This window comes from Apis mellifera, linkage group LG1 (genome assembly GCF_003254395.2).
Source record: "Apis mellifera strain DH4 linkage group LG1, Amel_HAv3.1, whole genome shotgun sequence".
NCBI lineage: Eukaryota > Metazoa > Arthropoda > Insecta > Hymenoptera > Apidae > Apis > Apis mellifera.
Genome location: NC_037638.1, coordinates 9,739,393 through 9,761,366, shown reverse-complemented (window position 1 = coordinate 9,761,366; position 21,974 = coordinate 9,739,393). Strand labels below are relative to the sequence as shown.

The 21,974-nt window shown below is 30.0% G+C and overlaps 1 protein-coding gene across 2 annotated transcripts in view; it reads left to right on the top strand.

Annotated features, from left to right (window-relative positions):
* LOC409701 (zwei Ig domain protein zig-8) overlaps positions 1–21,974 on the top strand; it is an 83,822-nt gene that overhangs the window by 55,898 nt on the left and 5,950 nt on the right. For both annotated transcript variants that reach the window (XM_006568491.3, XM_393199.6), the window contains exons 3-4: positions 11,064–11,248; positions 11,707–11,920. In XM_006568491.3, coding sequence (XP_006568554.1) covers positions 11,064–11,248; positions 11,707–11,920 — 399 coding nt within the window. The remainder of the gene's footprint in view (positions 1–11,063; positions 11,249–11,706; positions 11,921–21,974) is intronic.

The window sequence follows — 21,974 nt, the reverse complement described above, 5'->3', positions numbered from 1 at the left end:
AAGATTATATCGTGAATATTTTATCGTTCGTAAAACAAAAATAATAATTGAAGCTTTTAAAGTTTTATAAAAACGCCATCGAACCAATATCATTTTACGAAGTGCGTAATTAAAACAATTTATTTATGCTATTCTCTTTCTACCTCGTTCAAAACACATTCCGAAAGCATCATTTCATTTAAATTCATGATACGAGTAAAATAATTTTTCACATTTGCCTCTCGTGTGGGTGAATCGAGTATCCGTATGTATCATTTTCAATTTTGATTATTTTTTTTTTTTTTTTGCGAAATTTTTCCCATTAATAAATTATAACGCTCCATTTAGAAAATAATCATCGCGGTGTTCATCCGCGAACAAGTGAGTAGTTACGGTTTAATAATTCGTCGGTTTCTGAAAGCGGTTTTCCAACGGTTCTTTGTTTATACCATGAATAGTAAATTGTGGGTCCTTTATGACGACAACAAATCCTTCCGCTTTAATATTTGCCGGTATGTAGTAATAGCGGTAGATTAAACTTTAAAATCACTCTTCTCGTGATCGTTGTATTTTTATATTATCCATTTATAAATATTCCAATAGGATTATGAACAACCGACGACGTTCCCGATATGTATGAAAAAGACGATCATAAATTTGAGTACATTACGAAGACTTTGGAAAATTTCTTTGCAATAAGTAGAGCTCTCGATACTCTTTTATGTATTTCTGATATCGAGACACTTTTACGATAACGATAAACTCTAATAATTAATCCCATATCGGATTGCGATATTATTATTTTATCTAATTTCGTCTTCAAGATGAAAACTCTTTTTCTCTTCCCTCCTCGAGAGATTTAAATTTGTAAATATTTCCTATATAATCTCGAAGAAAATTTCTAAGAAGAAAAGTTTAAGAAACTTTTATTTTATGATCGTGGGATTTACTCGAGACGTTTACCGAAGTATCTCCTGATTTTTAATTAGTACGTGAAATATTTTTTTCTGTATATTTTCTATATAAATATCAAAAATTTTCTTTAAATTTTCATCGTCATATGTTTCTCTAATTTACAAGTTGTATTTCATGTTATATATTAAATTTTCCCCTATATATAAAATAATAATAAATATCAGAACTTTCTAAATCTTCCTCGTCCAATTTCTAGAACATTGTCAAAAGAATCTTAAATCAATTTCTAAATATTATAGAGACTAAACATAGGAATATGGAGGACCATAACGTATCAGAAAACTTTCCCAAATTCTTTACCACCGCATTACATTAGCCAATTTCTATAGACACCATTCCAAAAGACCTCGTATCCACCTCGCGATACAAATACCGTTGAAAGCAACACCGGTTTCGATTGCACCCTGCATTTAAAATTCGTCGACTTCCGTAATCGAGCGGTGTTAATCAGCAAATGTAAAGTTCGCGGCGCGATCGAAGCGAAAACTTTCGATCGATGGTCGAACGCACAACACGTCGAAGCGCTTTAATCCCGATCTATCCTCAGAATCGACTGGTAAAAAAGGAGCTGGAAGTGTGGTGGTAACGAGGGTGGTAAAGATAAGGGGTGGGGAGAGATTTTTCAACACGAATTCAGCCGCTTCCCATTAGCGCTAATGAAAGATCCGTGCAACGACTTCGCTCTTCTTTTTCCTTTCTTTTTTCTTCCTTTCTTCCTTTTTTTTTCCTTCCCACCCTCGATTATACGCGAGTTTTCGAATGCCCGAAGGACACGCGCGAAGCTTAATTAATGTTCCCTCGTGCTGGACCATCTTCTGTGATCCCCTAGGAAGCCGCCGATGAATATTTCGCGCGTCATTGACGCGTGACAACGAGCGAAATAATCGATCGTGGAACATGATGTATAATACCTGTTTCAAGTATCCGGATATTTTGATCATTTGTGTAATAATAATAATAATAATAATAATATCTGTTTGGATTGTATCGAAGTGTATAAATTGAGGATGAATTAATGACAAACGATATTTATTATCCCCTTAACGGAGTTAATTAAAATTATTTATAATTTTATGTATAATTTAATAACAATATCTAAATAATACGAATCATTAACGTATATTTGTTAATTTTATATGCCTTTATATTAATAATAGATTATATATATATTTTATCAGTTTAAAGGGTATGTCTGATAGATCGATTTTAACAGATTTAATATATTCGTATATAAATAATTATTGGATTATTGTCGAGATTTATTTTCGATAGTTTTTGATAGATTTTTCAGGCTATATTAGAAATGAAAATTGGAAATCAGATACTTAACTTGCAAATGTTCTCGAGAAATTATTCTGAAATCTATTCTGAATAGATTAGATTCACATTCTAAGACTATCTTAGTGTTAAATAATAATAGTATGGTAAAAAGGAACGTAATGAAGCAGAAGCAAGAAATATCATTAAACGCATTCGCGATTTATAATCCTCTATTTTCTACTACAAAAGCTTATTTTATTTCTGGCATGAAACGTGTAGATTTTTAATTTTTGTCTCGTTTAATTCGGTATCTTGAAGCACTGTTCCTGCATATTTTCATTAAGCCTTTAAGAATTAGGTACTCTGAACCGTTTTGTCTTTTCCATAAATGCAATTCTCGCGTATTCATTCTCGACCATTGTGTAGTTTATTTAATCATCCGTTGGTGCGTACTTTTTAAAAAAATTACCACTGACTTGTTCCTCGCGAAAATGAATTAAACATTCCTTCCTGCTACGAGGATAAATAATTTTATTTTTATTCTACTTGCCAACGATTTCCTTCATCCGCATTGTGCATTAGTTAACGTCCCGTTTAGTTGAATTGCTTCTAATTGTTCTCGATTAAAAATATAAACCGCATCGAGGATCAATTTCATTTACATGAACGAAAAGCGTTATTGGTTTGGAAAATGATTTTCCATGCTGGATAACAATTCATTTCGTTTTTATGTCGTCTCGCAAACAGAGAGAAATAAAAAGAAAAGCAAAGAATATATATAGTTGTATTGCATATATTTCCTTCAATATTTACCGTGCAAATATTAATAGCGAGTATAAATAAGAAAATTATAAAAAAATTTGTTAAAAACGATTGTATTTACATTTTTAATAACTTTTTGTATTTACGTTTGAAATAAAGGTAGAAAATGAAAATTTGTTTTGTTTGAAATGTTATCTACATAAATGAGAATTAAAAATTATTCAAGTCTATTAAATAAAACCAAATATCGTTGTTTCAAATTATATTTATTTATAATTAATCAAATTAATTATACGATATTAATTATAAAATTAATTATAAATTATTTATAAAATATTTCTACATTTATCGCAATAGTATATTTTCCATTTATTTATTTGTCTATCATTATTTCAACATTTCTTTTATTTCTCGCTGTATCATATTTATTCTTCAGAAAGAAAATATAATTATAAAAAAAAACTAATATAAGTAAAAATATTTAACAAAAATTAAATCGCAATGTTTACACGTACAAAAAAAAAAGAATAAAGAGATCCACTTGATCATAAATATCATATAACTGAATAAAAATATTATATAAATATCCAAACACACGTGTATCAATCATATCGGGGAAACAAAACAACGCTTAAAAAAAAAAAAAAAAAAAATAATAATTTATCTCGTCGCTTCGATTCACGTATCTCCAACACAAGAAACCACTCCTTTCCAATTGCATCATGATTCTCACCCCGTCCGTTGCACCGTATCCTATTTCACAATTTCATTTAAACCTTAAAGTCGAGAGACCCACCCCCGCCTCCTCGATTAAAGTAGCCAATCGCGGAACAATAAACCGGACCGCTCTTTAATTCGTAGAACGACGAGATCGTTTCGAGATCGAAAATGCATCGAACTTAAACAATCGAAACTACTCGAGATATCGAGGCTCAGACGAGGATATAAAAAAATAAGAGAGAGATGGTGAAAAAGGAGAGGAAATACACGAATGGATCCTTGGGGGAGGAGGGATCGAGGACGACCGAGTTCTCGTGGCGTGGCAAGGCTGTGCAAGGGTGAAGGGTGCGCCCATTGGCGAAGACATTTAGTTCTCTACCCCGTTAACCCCGAGTACCGGGGCACAATCGAATCAACAACGGATGGGTAATTTCCTTGGGAACAAAGCGGCGAGATATTGAGCCCACCGGAAAAATGCACGGGGACAAAGAATCGATAATTGTAATTGCGATCTGCTAGTCGACGGGAAAACGATTTATTGCAACGAGAGGACCCGTCGTGGTCTGTTTAATCCTTCCTCCGGAGGAAAAGATGTACTTGGATCTTCAAAGTTCAACTTTTGACGATTCGATTGAGTAAGATTTAATAATAGCGATTTAATAATCCTGAAAGGATTATATTTTGGGGGGATGAAATTCTATTTATACGATTACTTGTTTGAAATTCAATTCGTTGAGAAGAAAGAAGAATATTTGTTCGATACTTTAATATGAAATAAAATAGAATTTGAGAATTTGTTTTTTTCAGATTCGTTTCGAAAGAGCAAATTGAAAAATTCAGTTCTAATTCATAAAAGAAAGAAATTGATAATTTTTAGAGTACGTTTTTTATCATCTTATCATTCGATTTAATTTTCAAACCGTTGATAGGAAAATATTGAGAGTTGGGATGAACATATTACTTTTCGAACTTCGCGTAATAAGCTCCGTGTGAAGAGCTCGCCAAGATCAATTCGTGATCTTTTGAACCTCGAGGACGAGGTATCCAACGATCTTAGATGCGCCTATAGGAAATGGATGTCTATGGAAGTCCATTTTCAACCGAGGCAAAACGTCGAGAACAACTTTCGTGGGCTAAACATAGAAATTGAAGGAAATCTATTTGCCTCGTGTATACTCCAAACTTGAATTATTTTCTTTCTAAAAGCAAAGAGAAACTGTCACTACCAGGTATTTTAATTGAATTGAGTTTTTTTTCTCAAGTTTTTTTCATTTCATTAATTAAAAGTGATTTATATAATTAGGTAACATGAAAACATTTTTTTAATTATTTTTTATCTCGCAGAAAGATAGGAAGGCTGTTTTATCATTAACTATCATCAAGTTCTTTTTAAAATTAGTTTCATTTTACAAGGACATATTTAATTCAGGAATATTTTTAAAAATTTTAATTAAAAATCCATTCAATAGAGAGGAACTTACAGAGGCTTTCTCTTTTCAATGTTTTTGCGTTATTACAATTAATTTGTCTATTCGATTATGTCTTATTCCCCTTGCCTGCCCGTGACAACTTTATTCTACTTGTATGACTGCGTTATTTCACTAGATTGACCATGACTGCTTTATTCTACTTTTTGATCATGGTAAGCTGATTAATTGTGAATTATTATTTAAGCATTATATAAGCTTGAAAAATATTTTCCAAAATAAATAACACGGACAATTCATTGTACTTTGTATAATTGCATTGTTTTAATATTAATTAGTATTGTTTGTTAGACGGTAATCTCTATGGATTTTCTGTGACAATGAAATCTCTCTTGTCACGTAATGTACACATTTCAATCCCTGTTATACAAACATACCATCTTCCGTTTAAGTCACGATACAAAAACATTTTCAATCACTTACTATTATTTGGTTAAGCTTTAGATATACATTTATACGTGTGAACACAGTGAAAATGAAGTAGACAATAGAAGATATTCAAAACGAAACTTTATGATTTCGTTTAAATTATATTTGTTTGTTTTATATTCGTTTGTTTTTTTTATTTTTAAGACAAAATTTAAAATAATTATATTTGGAAAGAATAGAAATTTCGAAGAATCAGTTTTGTTCAAAAATTTAAAAATATATTATATTATATCACTTTTAGCAAAGATTTTCTAAACATCTGCAGGAAATGTTCCATGAGATATCTGTTTGATAGACCGCGAACCACTTTTACTTGCAAATTACATTTTTCTTATCGGGACATGCTTCACCATCTTAGATTTATGAACAATATTCCCAGAGGAACTGTTTACAATCTTGCTACCTATTCTTGCTACCTAAACGGACTTGTCAACGTTTTTGAAACCGAACAGGTTGATCAATATTTAACTTATATATTTATCATATCTACATTTACATTGTTTACAAAAATATTATTTTATAGCGGAATAAAATTTTACTTTAAAAACTGATCTTCTTACAAAATTTTCTTCAGAAGATACTATTTATAAAGTATAATCTAAAATATTTTTATTTCATTCTATTAATTGACCTAAAACCAATCCTAATTTTAAAACATGATGGATATTATTTTTAGCATCGATAGTCATAGATCACAAGAATTTGATTAAGTATCATTTCCTTCAAAAACTTAAAATCTATCAGAAAACTTGATATATAAAATAAAGCACTCTCTTGCACATACTCTCTTGAAAATTGACATAATTTCAATGATTTTTTTATTCATCTCGTGTTAAAAAAAAATCTCTGATATATAGAATATTAATATATTCTCTTTCGAAGGATTTAAAGGCCAAAACAAATATAAAAATTCCTATTAAAAAAATATTATGTACTATTTTATAAAGTAATCTCTTTACTTATAGTTTATTCTCAAGATTCAAAGCATGATTGCACATTTCTTTCTCTTATCTCTTTCGTATCATCTCATATTTCTAAATAACCTATAATTTGTGTTTCAATCTAAACCAAAGGGAGCAAGAACAATTTTGCCATATAAAAATGTCATTAGACGGTTAATTTTCGTAAACGAATCACGTCCCGCGATATATGAGACTTCTCGGTGGGATATCATGCGAAAACTTTGCTCAGATATTCTACGCCGAGCAAATTTCATAACCGTGTATCCGTTATACAGAAATGACCGTTTCACAGCACGCGACGAATGCATTAGAAAGCATACATGTCCTACAACTTTCACAAAGTTTAATTACTGGTTCTTCATGACGCCGGTAGCCATGCGAATGAAAGCCCAGAATTTTCCTGCTCGATGTTTGAACCACATCCAAAGAAATACTCTGTTGATCACTCGACTATGTAAATATAAACTGTGAATTAAAATAATTTTTTATTCGTGGTCATATTATTTCATAATTATTAATCTCTTTTTTAGTAATCTTGGAGAATTGTTTCAAATTTTTTAACAAATATTAAATTACGATCTATTTCACAACAAACGTGTAAAATCGTTAAAAATTATAGTTTATATATTACGGACAATTTTGAAGAATTATTAAATTGTTAAACTTTATTAAATAAATATTAATTTGTTGCATGATCGATTTCACGCAAATGTGTAAAACCATTCGGAATTAATAAGTGAATAAATATATTAAATAATATTTGTTCAATTCGAAGTTTAAATTCAAATGAATATAATTTTGAATATAATTTAGCTGAATAATATATTATTAATTGTTTTATTAAAAAATTTTATTAAAAATAAACAAACTTTGTAATGTAATGAACTATGTCCAAGTCGAATTTAATCGCTTTTCTCACCGTGTCAGGTTTAAATATGACGTATAAAAATTGCAATTAATACGTGACAATTGCATATATCCGGATTATGAAACTGACGCGTAAAAATTGCTAAAATAATATTTGTCGAACTTTTAAAAAAAATTACAATAAACGAAATAAAGGAAAGAACAATGACATCAATAAAATGCGTATTGTTAAATATAAACGTAAAATAAATCAAAGACTTGTCAAAATTTTTGTACTAATTTCAATCTCGCTTCCCTATGGACAAAAACGTTGAATTTCTTAAGCCAGACTTCTTTTAATATTATCTTCAACAAATCTATAGACAAAAGATCTTATTTAAAAATTCGGCCAGCACTGTATTAATTATTAATTTCGTTCATAATTGAGGGTTCTCAAGGAACAGGTACAGGTGACAATAAATGTCAAAAAAAGCAGTATGAGATTTATAACCGTGGCAGAAAATAAACGTGGCGAGGAAACGAGACGAAACGAAACGAAATCATTTACTCGAACTATTATGCCTACCAAGTGGTATATTTCCTTTTTCTCAAGAGGAAACTTTAACTCTCGGAGGAATGATGGATTTCGTTCCTTTTATATTAACTTAACACAACTTCTTCTCTATTCAGGAGACGTAATTATATTTTCTGTTTCCACTCCTTCCTCCTGTACACGAACCATAAAAATCGTTCGAGGTTAAATCCACGCGAAAGTGCCTCGTGCGAAAGGTCGGAAGGTTAAGTGGCGGAACTCGGATCAGATCCGCGATTTCTTCGACCTTTTTCCCCTCCTTGTATTCCATTTCTGGTTACTTTCAATCTTCCGTCCTCCTTTGTACCCGTTGCTCGAATCCACGAGTGCTCGTCGGTTCAGAATATTACGGACGTTATTAAATAATTAATAAAAAAAAAAAAAAGAAAGAAAAAAAAAAAGAAAAGGAAGATCAGCAGGGAGCAGTAACGATTTCTCCACTCCTTCTCTACCATTTTCTTCGCTTCATTTCCACTGCACTCTGAATCTTACCTCGTTTTTATTTCTTCTTTAGCTTCGTTTCCTTTTGCATCCAGACAAATTTTATCCATTGCTTCGCTATTGTATCTTCTCGACTACCGATTGTTCTGGGATTTCTGGGGTTTCAGCAACGCTTTGTCGCTTTCTAAACGAAAATCGTGTTGCATCGAGAGTGAGCGATCATATCTGAATACTCGAGACAGGAAATCCTCCTCGTGCAGCGGAACGTCGAATGTCGCGAAGATCGATTTGTCGTTGATTCGATCTTCGCGGTACAAAGGTGTTCTCGTTGCTGAGGAACAGAGAATGTATCGATGTGATACGAGGATGAACAATATTTTGAAAAGAGAGAAATTTGTTGATATCGAATCGAATTTAATAAATATAGTATAATATATGTTACAATTATGTACAATTATATGTTCATCAAATAGAAAGACAATTAATGGAGAAACTTGAGCATCTATGATTGGAACATATTTATATCTTTAATTATTGTCATGAAATTAAAATAAGTAGATATACATAAATTATTCGATGAAATTTTGAGAGTTCCTTCAAGTTTTCTTTTTGATCTTCTTATAATTCTGATAAATAAAGGATAAAAAATATTCAGAATTGATCAGAATTGAGAATCAATAAATCAAGAAATATACAAAAAAATATTAATGTAAAATGAACACGGTTTATGTAAGAAATTAATGACTGTATCGATACATTCTTGCCGTTCCATAGATCACAAATTGTGATATTTCTCCAAGTTTGTGAAATCTGATTAAACTGTTCAATGAACAATCTCAAGTATTCCAAGAATTTTACTTTTTCGCAATCTATAGTATTCTTCGTTGTATTGATTCGACGATGATTTCGATTAAGTAAATTTTTGCTTTCAAAGAGTTTGAATTTGTTTGAGATGTAAATTTAAAACATTATCGAATTATTTGAAAAAAAAAGTAATTATTGAATATAAATCAAATAATATAATACGCGATAATTTTCAACATTTTAATTTGTTATATCTATTTACTTACTTAAACTGAAAAAATTATTTAATTATTAATAGATTCTACTTGTACCACATGTCCAATTCTCTCAAAAATAGAATTGTCACTTCAAAGATGATACATCATTATAATCATTTTCTTTCATATTTGATACAATAATGGAAACGAATAACCCGACAAAAAAAAAGAGAATCTTCGTAAAATAACACAATTCTCGAAATGGGACAAGTCCATTCGTTCAGATTGATCTATGATTACTTTTTCCAGACATCATATATCAAAAAACGGTATATTTTAATAACGCTTTAATAAAGCGTTCTCGTGATTTACGCCCCCAGCAAATAGTGTTGTTAGCAAACGATGGCGCACCTGATAAATCAACGATCGTGAAATGATTCATGGAATGAGAGTGCAATTTACTTGAACGTCGTGCTCGCATTTTCCCCGCATTTTTACCTATACAACAAGCTTGACGCGTCCGTAAAAATCCTATTACAAAGACGCCATGCAAGACGGATGTCCGCGGTTTACCTGGGAAATCTTGGCGAAATTGTACTCCTCGCAGGGATTAGAATCACCGAGCCTCATTTTATTTTATTTTCCATTTCCACAACCGTGTCTCGTGAACGATGAAACGATCCTCCTTTTGTTACCGGGAAATATAATCGTATGAAGAGAGGGATGCACAGCAGATTTATGGTGATCATTCAAATGAAACTAAGGAGAATATATTAGATTTCTAGGTTTCCTCCTGTTTAAAAAAATGAATATGTCGCCATCATGGGATATGTAAGTATGTGAATATTTTGTAGGAGCAATTTGTGTGAATGAAATATGCATTGTTTGATTATATAAACTATTTAGTGTGATATATTATTTTTCTTATGAAATTTTTGTATCATTTCTGATATTTAATTGAGACTAAAATAAATAAAGTCAAAGTTAGCTTAAAATAAACTAAGAGAATAATTATAGCGCAAAAAAATAAAATATATTTATAGTGGTTTTAATTTAAAAATGGTTTTAATTAAAAAAAATATGGATAATTGAAACTTTTTAAACATAGAGTGGCTACAAAAAGTGTTCATTTAGTATTGTATGTAAAAGAATTTATAAAAAAATTTAATTTTCTTTAATTTTCTGTAGAATTTATATACAAATTAATTAGGTCAAAGTATATTACGTTTTATATTATTTAAACAAAAGACTAAGATAAAAGAGATATAGAAAGTGACAAAAAAATCATTTGGTTGGAAAATAATATATTCAAATATTTTCTAAACTCTTGTATATTTTGATACGTTTATTAAATTAAGAATAAAGTTACAATAAATATATTTTTACATTTGAAGTTTGAATGCAACATAATTTTACATTAACATAATTTACATTAAAATTCAAGATCTGTCCACATTGTGTATTTATTCGAATGCCAATTTTAACAGGTATGTTGAATTCTAAATCTGAATAAAGTTGATGGGAATTTTACTCGAATGAATAATTAATTTTGTGTAATAATTTATTAAGAATCTATCTTACTCATTACATATTCATAAATTTGTTGCAGAGGAAATAATCGCTAATCTACCACCTCTTCGAATTCCTCGCTTGAGGCACCATCGAGTAACAGATTGGGATCCTTACTTCGAGAATGCTGAAGGTCAGGGAATTAATGGATCTCAGAATGTTGCATTGCATCTTGGTGCGACAGCTCTTCTCGATTGTCGCGTCGCCATGCTTTCTGGAAAGAAGGTATTTTTTTTATTTTTTTTTTTTAAATATTCTTTTATATAATATCCTATATCACAAAATATTTTTACAATTCTTTATAAGAATATTAAATATTGATAATTTATATAAAAATTGCAATTTAATCGATGATTTATACTGCATTTTGTTTCATAATCTTTTTTATAAAATAAATAAATTGAAACGTTTCAATCAAATCCACCCTTTTTCATAATATTATAATATCTTGTTCAGCTTTTAATTAATTCCAATATTTTTCATTATTAATTACGTAACGTGATGACAAAAATTCACGATAAATTGCTCCTTTTCAGTCGGTGAACACGGATGAACTTAATTACAGAATCTAGTAAACTACGATATAACCGGATACGATTATTAGTGATCCATAATGTACCACGATCGCGGAAATTCTAACGCAGGATCATCGTGCAATTGTTGAATCTGTGTCACAATTATAGGTCATGTGGTTACGCCGCAACGCAGACTGGGCATCCCTTTTAACCCTGGGTAATACCACTCACATTTCCGATCCCAGGTACAGCGTTAGTTTCCAATATCCAAACAACTGGAGACTGGCGATCGCCGGGGTGCGCAGGGAGGATCGTGGCTTGTACGTCTGTCAAGTGAACACGCACCCTCCGAGGATGCTCGTCACCAACGTCACTGTTCTGGGTAATCATTTTTTATTAATCAGAAAAGTGTTTAACACATTCGAGATTGCATCAAAAATCGAAAAGGGTTTCTATCATGGTAAGTACAAAAAAATTATAAAACGACAAAAAATACAAGACAATGATATTTGTATTAAACGCGTATATAAAGTTTTTGGAAAGTTTTTTTTTCCATTAATTATAGTTTTTGTTGAATATGTTACTTCTATGAGTTTCAAACTGTCAGTTGTGAAAAGTTTATTAGAGAATCATTTGTTTTCATTTTTAGTCATATTGATTTATGGCACTTTTAAAATTAAAAATATCAGGATGAAAAAATTGTGCTTTTAAATTTTTCTTAATTTATATGAATTAATTTTTGCACTTTGAACAGGATTATTTTTTTCTAGAATTCTTGAGGAAAATAATTATAATGCAAAAGATTAAACATTACTCGATTATTGCATAAATAATAGTTGAATTCATAAATATATAAAACTTCAAAATTTAATAATATATATAGATTATACATATATATATATATATATATATATATATATATATATATATATGTGTTGTTAATTGTTGATTTAATCAAAAAAATTATATCATGTTATCAAAAGAAAATAAAAAATAACACTTTTTTAAAAATTCATTAATTATACATTTCATGATCGAATATATTTCTTTTTTTTTTTCTTATTTGAAATTAAATTTTCTCGTAGAGAAATTATTAACGAAAAAAATGTTATTTTCGAATTTTCTGCATCTATAGAACAATACTTTGCCCATTCGTTTCATTCTTATTCAGTTAGGCAAGTATACATGTACTCAACGAACGTTTAAATTCGATTTTCTCGAAAACGATGTTTCAAACAAAAAAATTTTAGTTTTTGCTTTTTTGTATCTCTATGCGTGTATATCGAATAATATCCTGTCCAGTTGAACTACATGTGTCACGTACATGTATAGTTTTATAAAAGTTGAAAAAGACATATATACTATTTACAAAGAGATATTGTTTATGTATATTTTTTAAACAAATGGATTTTTTTATAAATCAAACATAACTTATTATGTACGAGAAATTTAAATGATAGAAAATGATACATCATACTGATAATCTTATTTTAGATTATTGAAATCCATATATTGAAATCCATTATCATATTCAGATAGATACAAAGGATTTTCATATACGATATTCATACAATCGTATTGATAGTCTGGAATTTATAAAAATTTTGATAAATAATTTCAATTTAGGTCATCTGTCTCAAATCCAAAATCTTAAAGATTTCAAGATTGTTTGAAATTTAGGGAGAGTAGACGGCTTGAATATTTTGAATCTTTTGAGATCCTTGAATGCCTGAAATTCTGCAATTTCTGCAAGTTTGGTTTGAATTATTATTGAATTATTATTCTCTAAAATCTTTAGACGTCTTTATTCCTGATAATGCTTAGTTTATCTGATTCACTGGATCAGTAGCTCTTTGGAAGCTCTATAAAATAGATTTTTGTAAACTCTATTAACATTTATTGTATATTTTATTTATTGATATTTGTTATTGAAACATGCAAATTGAAGTTAGAGTTGAAAAGCTGAAAATATTTATTCTTTAATTCATTAAATTATACGTATCATTTTAATTCTTGGCACTCAAATGATGCCAGGAAATTAACAATAAATGTTATTTTTTTAAAAATAGCAATCTTTTTGATCATATCATGAGTTTAACATTTATAATCTAAAGAATTTAAATATAGAATATTTTTTTTGCAATTTTAACATTCGCTTCAAAAATTGAATTTTATAATATCAATTGTTAAAAACTTTCTGTACATTTTACTTAATTATTTTAAAAATTGCATACATTATTATTCAACGTAATGCAAAAAGAAAATTTTTAATGTAAATGAAAAGAATGAATGTAACGACAGCATCATTAGTAATACGATGCTAATTATTCAGGTATCAAACCATTCAAAATATTCAATTCCAAGCATTTCTCAAGAACATCCGATCAAATTCATCAATCATAATTATATTCAATAGGATATTCAGATTTCTTGGCAACAATTGCTCAACAATTAAGAGATGCATTAATATAACGATCGGTGATGCATTTCATTGAAAAATAATTAAACCATCACAAAATTCAATCATTCCATTTCATTCATCTCTCAATAATTGCAAATATTACAAATATTGCAAATATTCTCTCCCCCTTTCTCATTATTAAATTTCAAACAATATTTACCAACTAACTTGAATCAAGAAAAGATATTAATGAGCAGAGAGATTCGATTAAAGTTCTTTAATTAATAAAACCAATGGAACAAGAGGGGAAATCAATGTTTCCGACGGAAATGCGTGAAAGGTTTCGCTTCATTGTTTATATTATTGATCGAAATTGTGGTGTAATTATGTTGTCATGGAGTTTGCAGAAAGTAACCATGTTTAATAAATAAGTTGTTATTGAACTTGATGCACTTTGGTGTTCTTGTCTCGAGAATAAATAGGAACTTAACAGGATTCGAGATGTAACTTGTTGGTTAATTAGATTGACTTTTCGAGAGGTATTTATTGATAATGATAATTTTGATGATAAAAAGATGATAAAAATAATGATGATTTGATAATTTTGTTCTGATAAAAAGCAAATAAATATTACGAATCTAAAATTTTGATATTATAATTTATTGATATTGATAATATAATATAATATAATATAATAATTATCATTATTTAATATTATTATTAATTTTTAAAATTTGATAAAATATTATATCTTTATCAAATTATTATTTCATGTTCATATCGTTATATTTATATTTATGTAACATCATATATTATTTTTTATATAAAGATTGAATTGTCAAATTGTGTATTTTCTGTTCGAACGAAAGAATAGTTCATCTTTAATACATATGGAATTCTACAAGGAATACAAACATGGAGAATATTCCTCCCATTATAATCCCAGAAAATCTCTTCAAGTATAATCGTGTTCGTATATAACATTCGAAGTTAATGCGTTGCTATATTTAAAACGAATGCAAATTAACTTTGCCTTACAGAGACTTATTCCAGTCAAAATACCTCAAATATGTCTTGATAAATTATTCGCTAAATTCCTTGCGTGTATTTTCTTAACGAAATTCTGATATACAAAGATTAAAAGGATTACTAAATTTCACACATGTATTCATATATAAAAAGAATGAAAAATATAGTTTTAAATGTAATAATAAGAAGCTTAACGGAGTCATTTTTTTTCGAGAAATGATAAAAAATTTATAAAACATATATGATGAAATATATGGCATAACCATGATTTTGATTTATTTCTTAAACAAGTTATCAGTGATAAATTGATATCGAAATAATGAAAAGTTCACAAATCTCGATTAAGTACTATTTTTTCAAGTTATTAACAACTTAACATCACGCCATGAAAATGCTTGTACGCATACAACGGATCAGATTGCGTGTTTAATCATACTATAAGGAATGTTCAACAATAAATATACAGTTTTTTTTTAAAATATCTTATTTGATATAATTTCGAACGATTATTTGCTCGATATTATATCATTAAAATAAAATTGATAAATGTTAGTAATTTGCATTTATCGTCATTTTTATAAATAATTTTTTACATGATTTTCCAAATGATTATTAGCCAAGATTACACTAAAAGACCATTAAAATAAATGAGTGAATATTAGTGATTTCTAATCATTTTTTCCAATTTTACACTATATATTTTTATAAAAATTATGTTACTATATAACATAATTAAAGAAAATTTGGAAAATAAATATAAAACAAAAATTATAAAGCTAAAAAGAGTTCAACGAAGAGTTCAACGAAGAAATTAAACCAAATTGTCTATAGCTTCGTCATATCTTTCGGATAAATGACTATTTCAAAATTTTTAATTACAAAAATTCTCTCATATCATCTTTTAAATCTTCACACTTTCCAATCCAAGCCTATTATTTACCGACGAAGCTTAAAAAATTCACGAAATCAGATACGGACGTAACGAATCACCACGTCGCGAGACGGAAAACACGTGACGAAAAATCGTTAATTATGCACGTGACGCGTGAAGGGAATTTATCGCGTAGCTAATCAACTCACACGCGGAACCAATTTCAAACGACAGTTATATACCAAAAGTTTATAACACGATGGGGGATTTTCGCGAAGGTTGCCTCGAGCATCTCCCGGAAGTGAAGAAGTGGGGCGCGCAGGTTGATTTTATAGAACGTCGGAACGTATTTATACAAGAATTTGCAATTCCCCGACTGTGAACTGGATTACGTAGCTCCTTTATTCCCCTTTGTCTCGAAGGCATGATCAGGGGACTCGGACGAAATCGGTGCTTTGAGACCCTCGTTTCACGTCTGATTGTTTCTCAAATTGAACGATGGATGGGCGCACGGTGGTAGCAATTGAGAAACGCTGTTCACTCCCGTCTACAAATTACATTTTTATAATGGCATTCTTTATCGTCCTCGTTCGAGGCGCGTGGTGCTTATAATTTCATATTAGAGGGAAAATCGTGGGAGCGTTTTAAATCTCAAAAGCGACTCGTTGTTCCATATTTCCAGGGAAGATATTTTAGACTTTCGTTGAATTTTTATTTTAAAGCTTCATTTTTTTTTTTCTTTTTATTAGATTTTGGCTCGAATATATCTTTCTAAAGTGTTGCGAGATATTTTCTCGGAAATTAATGAAGATTATCGAGTTTATCTTTTTTCTTAGTTGTGTGAAAAATATTTTTTGAGAGAAAGACTGTGTATATTTCAAAGAAATTATGATTGTTTTAAATAAATAAACGAATAATACAAATTCCTTTTTGTTACGTAAACTGTCATATGAATATTAGTGATCTCTGCATATTCAGAATTATTTTGGAATGAAATTGTAACTCGAAGGAAACCTGATTCAACATTATTTATACAGATTGCTTTATTTAAATATAGTGAAACATTTTTGTTTTTATTTTAGACTTCAATCTTTCAAAACTTCACCTTTTAACAATTTACAAACATTTTCTTAATTCTCTATGAATAATTTTTCAACGATGAATAAATTGAAAAACGATTAAACAATAATTTGCATAACTTTTTTATCTTCTCACATCGCGTAAAAATCTTTCATTCGGTATTCAATTTCTCATCCTACTCGATTAATTCTATAACCTCTATAACGTGTATATAAGTAAACTCGTCTGTATTATAATCAATTTTTTCCGGCACAAAAGACGAGAGCAACAAGCAATCGATAGGCGCGGTCAACAACGTTCCATCGCGGAAGAAGATGAGAAAATAATTTCCCCGTGAGCGGACACCAATCAAAGAGTGGAGAACGTTGACATAATTTTTAAAGAATATCGATAGAGGCGTCGCATCGAGGAGCACGGAGAACGGACGAGGAAACGAGTGATTAATGTTCACGCATCCCGCTTTCCCCCCCCCCCCCCCTTTCAATAAAGACCTCCTTTTGTGATCGAACCCATTCCCTCTTCTAAATTATCGACTGGTTCTCGCTTTTTAAATCGAAAAACCGTTCAGCCTGGCATATCGAGGCTGCAGTTCGAATACTGCTCTCGAATGCTCTCTCGATCCCTCTCCAGTGCCAACATCGAAGCTGCCTACTTCAAATTGCTATTTTCTCTTCGCGACTCAGTTTACAGATCGTCCCCCGGAACACCGTCGAAACTTTCAACCGACACTCGGGGATGGCCCATTTTAAATTCTCGTTAACGTTTGCCGAGCCTCCACGAGGCTCCAGGTTGATCTTTAATTCACCAGCCACGGCTTGGATCGGCCAGAAAAAAATTGTTATTCCGCCGGTTAATAGGAAGCTCGCGATGACAGCCACGAGGAAGTCGACAAAGAGGACCTCTCTGCTCGAAGTTTGTTCCCGAACTCTTTGTTCCCGCTCGTCGATCGATTATTTTTAAACTTGTGTCGGATTCATTGTCGAGATTGGAAATTTGCAAATTTACCGAAATTTGAAAAGACGGTATGGGAAGTATTCGGGGTAAAGGGAGGGATTTTATAAATGGAAATTTATTCTGGATTTCTTGTCCTTTGTTTGTGTACACGGAAATCGAGAGAGAGAGAAAGAGAGAGCATCGTTTTTTTAATTTTCTTCGAATAAATACTCGTTGAGAACGATTTCTTCCCGAGTTTCTCATTTGCAATTATTGCACGAGATGGTGTGGTATTAAACGATTCTAGTATGGAAATTTAATAGGTTTGAGTAGAGAAGTAACAAAGTAGAAAATTGAAATTACAACAGAAACTATATAATATTCGATGTAAATAAACGCCTTTCCTTATCATAACAATGGAAGTAAAATTTAATTCGAAATCAATGTTGAATATATCGTGTATATAATATCATATTTAGTATTGATTATTAAAATGAAAGCAAATAATACTGAATGATTAAAATACAAAAGAATAAAATGGAAAATTATTTGTACGTTTCCTTATATATTGTTAAAAAATTTATATAAAATTTGACAAGTTTAAGAAAAGATATGAGATCTCTAATTTTATGGAAAATATTATTTTTGTCGTCAAAGTGTACAATAATTCAAAAAAAGAAATATGTATTTCATTATCTGAACGGATTGCTGTCCTCCTATTAGTTCGGTTAATGGAGATTCTATATCGTATTTTCGATATAATGCTTTTGTCTGATACTCGTTTCTGCGATAAAAAGGAAAAGCATATACGGGTAACGATTCGTTATGTTTCTCATCGCTTAATTTGGAATTTCACGTTCCATCGAACTCTTTATCAACTAAAAATACAAAGGATGAATATTTTAACGTCCTCGTGTTTTACTCCGCTTGACAAAACTTGACGACAAAATGACAAATGTACACTTTCCACTTGACGGAACACGCTCAATCCTCTCCTTTGACTGCTTTCTCATCCCTTGGAAAAACTTTCCGATACATCGCGAATTCAAATGTTCCTTGCCACACGAATACCGCGGAAGTACAATGATTCGCATAAATATGCATATCCAAATCGACCTGATATCAGGAAAGGAAGTGGCGAAGAAACGAAATCGACTTTCCTTTTAAATCTTCTAAATCTCTTTTATCAAGAATCTTCTCTATCACCTATCTATAAAATATTAATCGAGCAATATAAAGTTCAAACAGTTAACTTTTTTAGAAAATTTTTAATTTTAACGCCAAAATGTATGATTAGTATTCAATTTTTTAAGCTCCATATTATTCGCGATGGAAGTGAAATATATCTAATTCTACTTTTTAAAAAATGATATCAATTTTTGATGCTCTAAATATTTCTAATTTCATTGTATTGTCAAATCAATTTAAATTTAAAATTCTTTCGCAATATCTTTCGCAAAGGATAGCAATTATCGCCAACCAAGTGACGAATCATTTTCAAAAGCAAAATTTCTAACAACCTCGGTTCAGCGAGTCTCTTTGTCTTGACTTCTCAATGCCATATCTCGTGTTTCTTTCCATGCTCGTCGCCTTCCTGGAATAAGACTAAGAAACACAAAACTTCCGTTTAATCCAGTTAAGAGTAGTAAAACTTTTCTTCGAGCTTCCGGCCTCGAAAGTCCTCGCTCTGTCGGACTTCACGGAATCTTAAACTCGACACGGTATTTTTCATCACCATCCTCTTCTACCATCCTATCTCTTTCTTATCTCTTCTACATCCACGAGATTTTGTCGATTCTGCTTTATCCCACGAATTCTTTATTCTCTATCCTCCGTTAAGGATGCAGGATCACTGTCATTTCGAATTAGCAACGATTATTGGCTTGACTCTTACGATAAATTGGAAAATGTGCGATGTAATTGTGATTTCCGGCCATTTCTTAGGGAAAAATGTTATGAAAAATTTGCATTAACAAAAGTTGTTTAACATTTAATGAGATAGATTATGTATAAAATGTGTTGCACTCGTATGAGAATGACTATATGATATTCGTTTAAATTAATTCGATGACATTCGTTCGGATAGAATCGTACAAATAACAATGTTTGTCGATTGTGTCATAAGCATATGGCCATATTCGCGATGTAATCAATATCATCCTCCATTTTTCTTATTTCATTCGAGGTTATCGGCAGCCAGCAAGTATTCCTTTAATTAGAAGATGGTCGAGCCTGGATTTTTCCAACGACCCACTCTCCTTCCAATCGTATACGATCGTTGTTCTTATGAGCGGTATAATAAAAGTTTAATTGAGAAACTGGTCGTGCAAGCAAAGAACACGAGCACAGTCCGGGAGTGTGTTTGTCGGAGGAGGTAGTTTTGTCAGGCCGGGTCAATATGTCGAATTGGAAGTCAATACGCTCGAGGTTTCGAGGCCTTTATGTACCGAACCAGTGAGAGATTTAACGTGTTTCTCGCTAACGTGCTCGTTAGGCAGAATTAAATTCATGGAGCTAAGGTATTATAGACGTCATTTGGTCGGTAAAGGGCCTCGCTTTGAATATAACAATAGTTTGAATAAATTCTCAACGGTGAATTGACTTTATGCAGTTTTACTTTAACGATTGTTTCGATTTTTCTTTTCTTTTTTTTTTCTTTCCTTTTGGTAATTAAAAGCTTTGAGAAATTTGGAAGATTAATTTTGGAATTTTGGAAATATATGATGCATTCAATTCATCATCAATGTCTACGTAACAATTTTGAATACATAATGTTTTGTAATAAAGTTTTGTATTACATATGAGGTGACTGATTGAAGAAGAAGGAAGAGAATAATTGAATTTATTATTGATAATTATTTATCAATATTTATTTATTGATAAATGAAATTTAAAATGAAGTCACAATAAATTTAAAATGTAAATAAAAAAAAATTGATGGAAAGGATTGTCAAAGTTTATTTTCTTGCAATTAGTTGGAGATGAATAAAATTAAATTTTATCTTTAACAAGTAATTTTAATATTTGATTGTATTATAAATTACTATGGTATATCTTTAAAGAAATATCTAATTAAAATTGAAGGATATTTATTTGTATTTTTTAGAAGAATTTTTTTGAATTTCGAAAAATTAACAATTATTTTTCGTCTTTGTGGTTACGAGATATATGATTAAAGAATTCCTTTGAATGGTTATACTAATTTCGAATGAAAGAGACGAATGTTTCTTGAATGAACGAAGGTGGTGTATTTAAAGATGATTCAAAGCTTACTTGCAACAGACCTGAGGGAAGTATGATGTTCAACGTAAGCAGAATGTTTCGTAGATTAGGTTACAAGAAGTTCTCCTTCAATGAATAATTCATCTCTGACTAAACATCACCGCATGGAATATTTTTCATTTTACGTGAACGTTCGCTTACTGTTACTGAATAAAATTATTTCGATGAGAAATAAAATTTACGATAATTCTTTATTATCGCTATCATTTTTGATTTATTTAAAATATATTCGTACATCTTATAAAAATATCAATTTCATTAAAATGTAATGCTACAAAATTTTTCTGTAAAATTATGTGCAGTTCATTTTAATAAAAATTGTATTTTACGGGATATATGAAGAATTTCATAGATGATTAATGTAGATGTGAATTAACTTCTTTCCATAAAATCAACTTCACGAATATTAATTTCATGTTATTGCAAAACTTTTTCAAAAAATCAACATTGACGAGAATTTATTATATTATATCAGGTATAATGAAAAAAGACAACAATTTGCTTGCTAATTATAATTTGATATATTTTATATGTGAGAAAATCGTTCCAATGTTTAATACATTTTCACGTTTATCTATATTTGTCTCGTACATCCATTAAATTAATTGTAGTAGTTAAATTAGTTAATATTTAAAATTATCAAATGTCAATCTTAATGATTATTTTCTTATATTTTATATTTAAAATATAAATTTTCGATTTAATTATCGTACTAAGAAAAGAAGAAGAAATATTTCAGAGATATTCGCGATGCTGTTATTTATTAAAATATTGAAAACAAAAATAAAAAGTATATCGCAAGCTATTCCCTTTTATCGCACAGCTTCGATTTTCGATCGA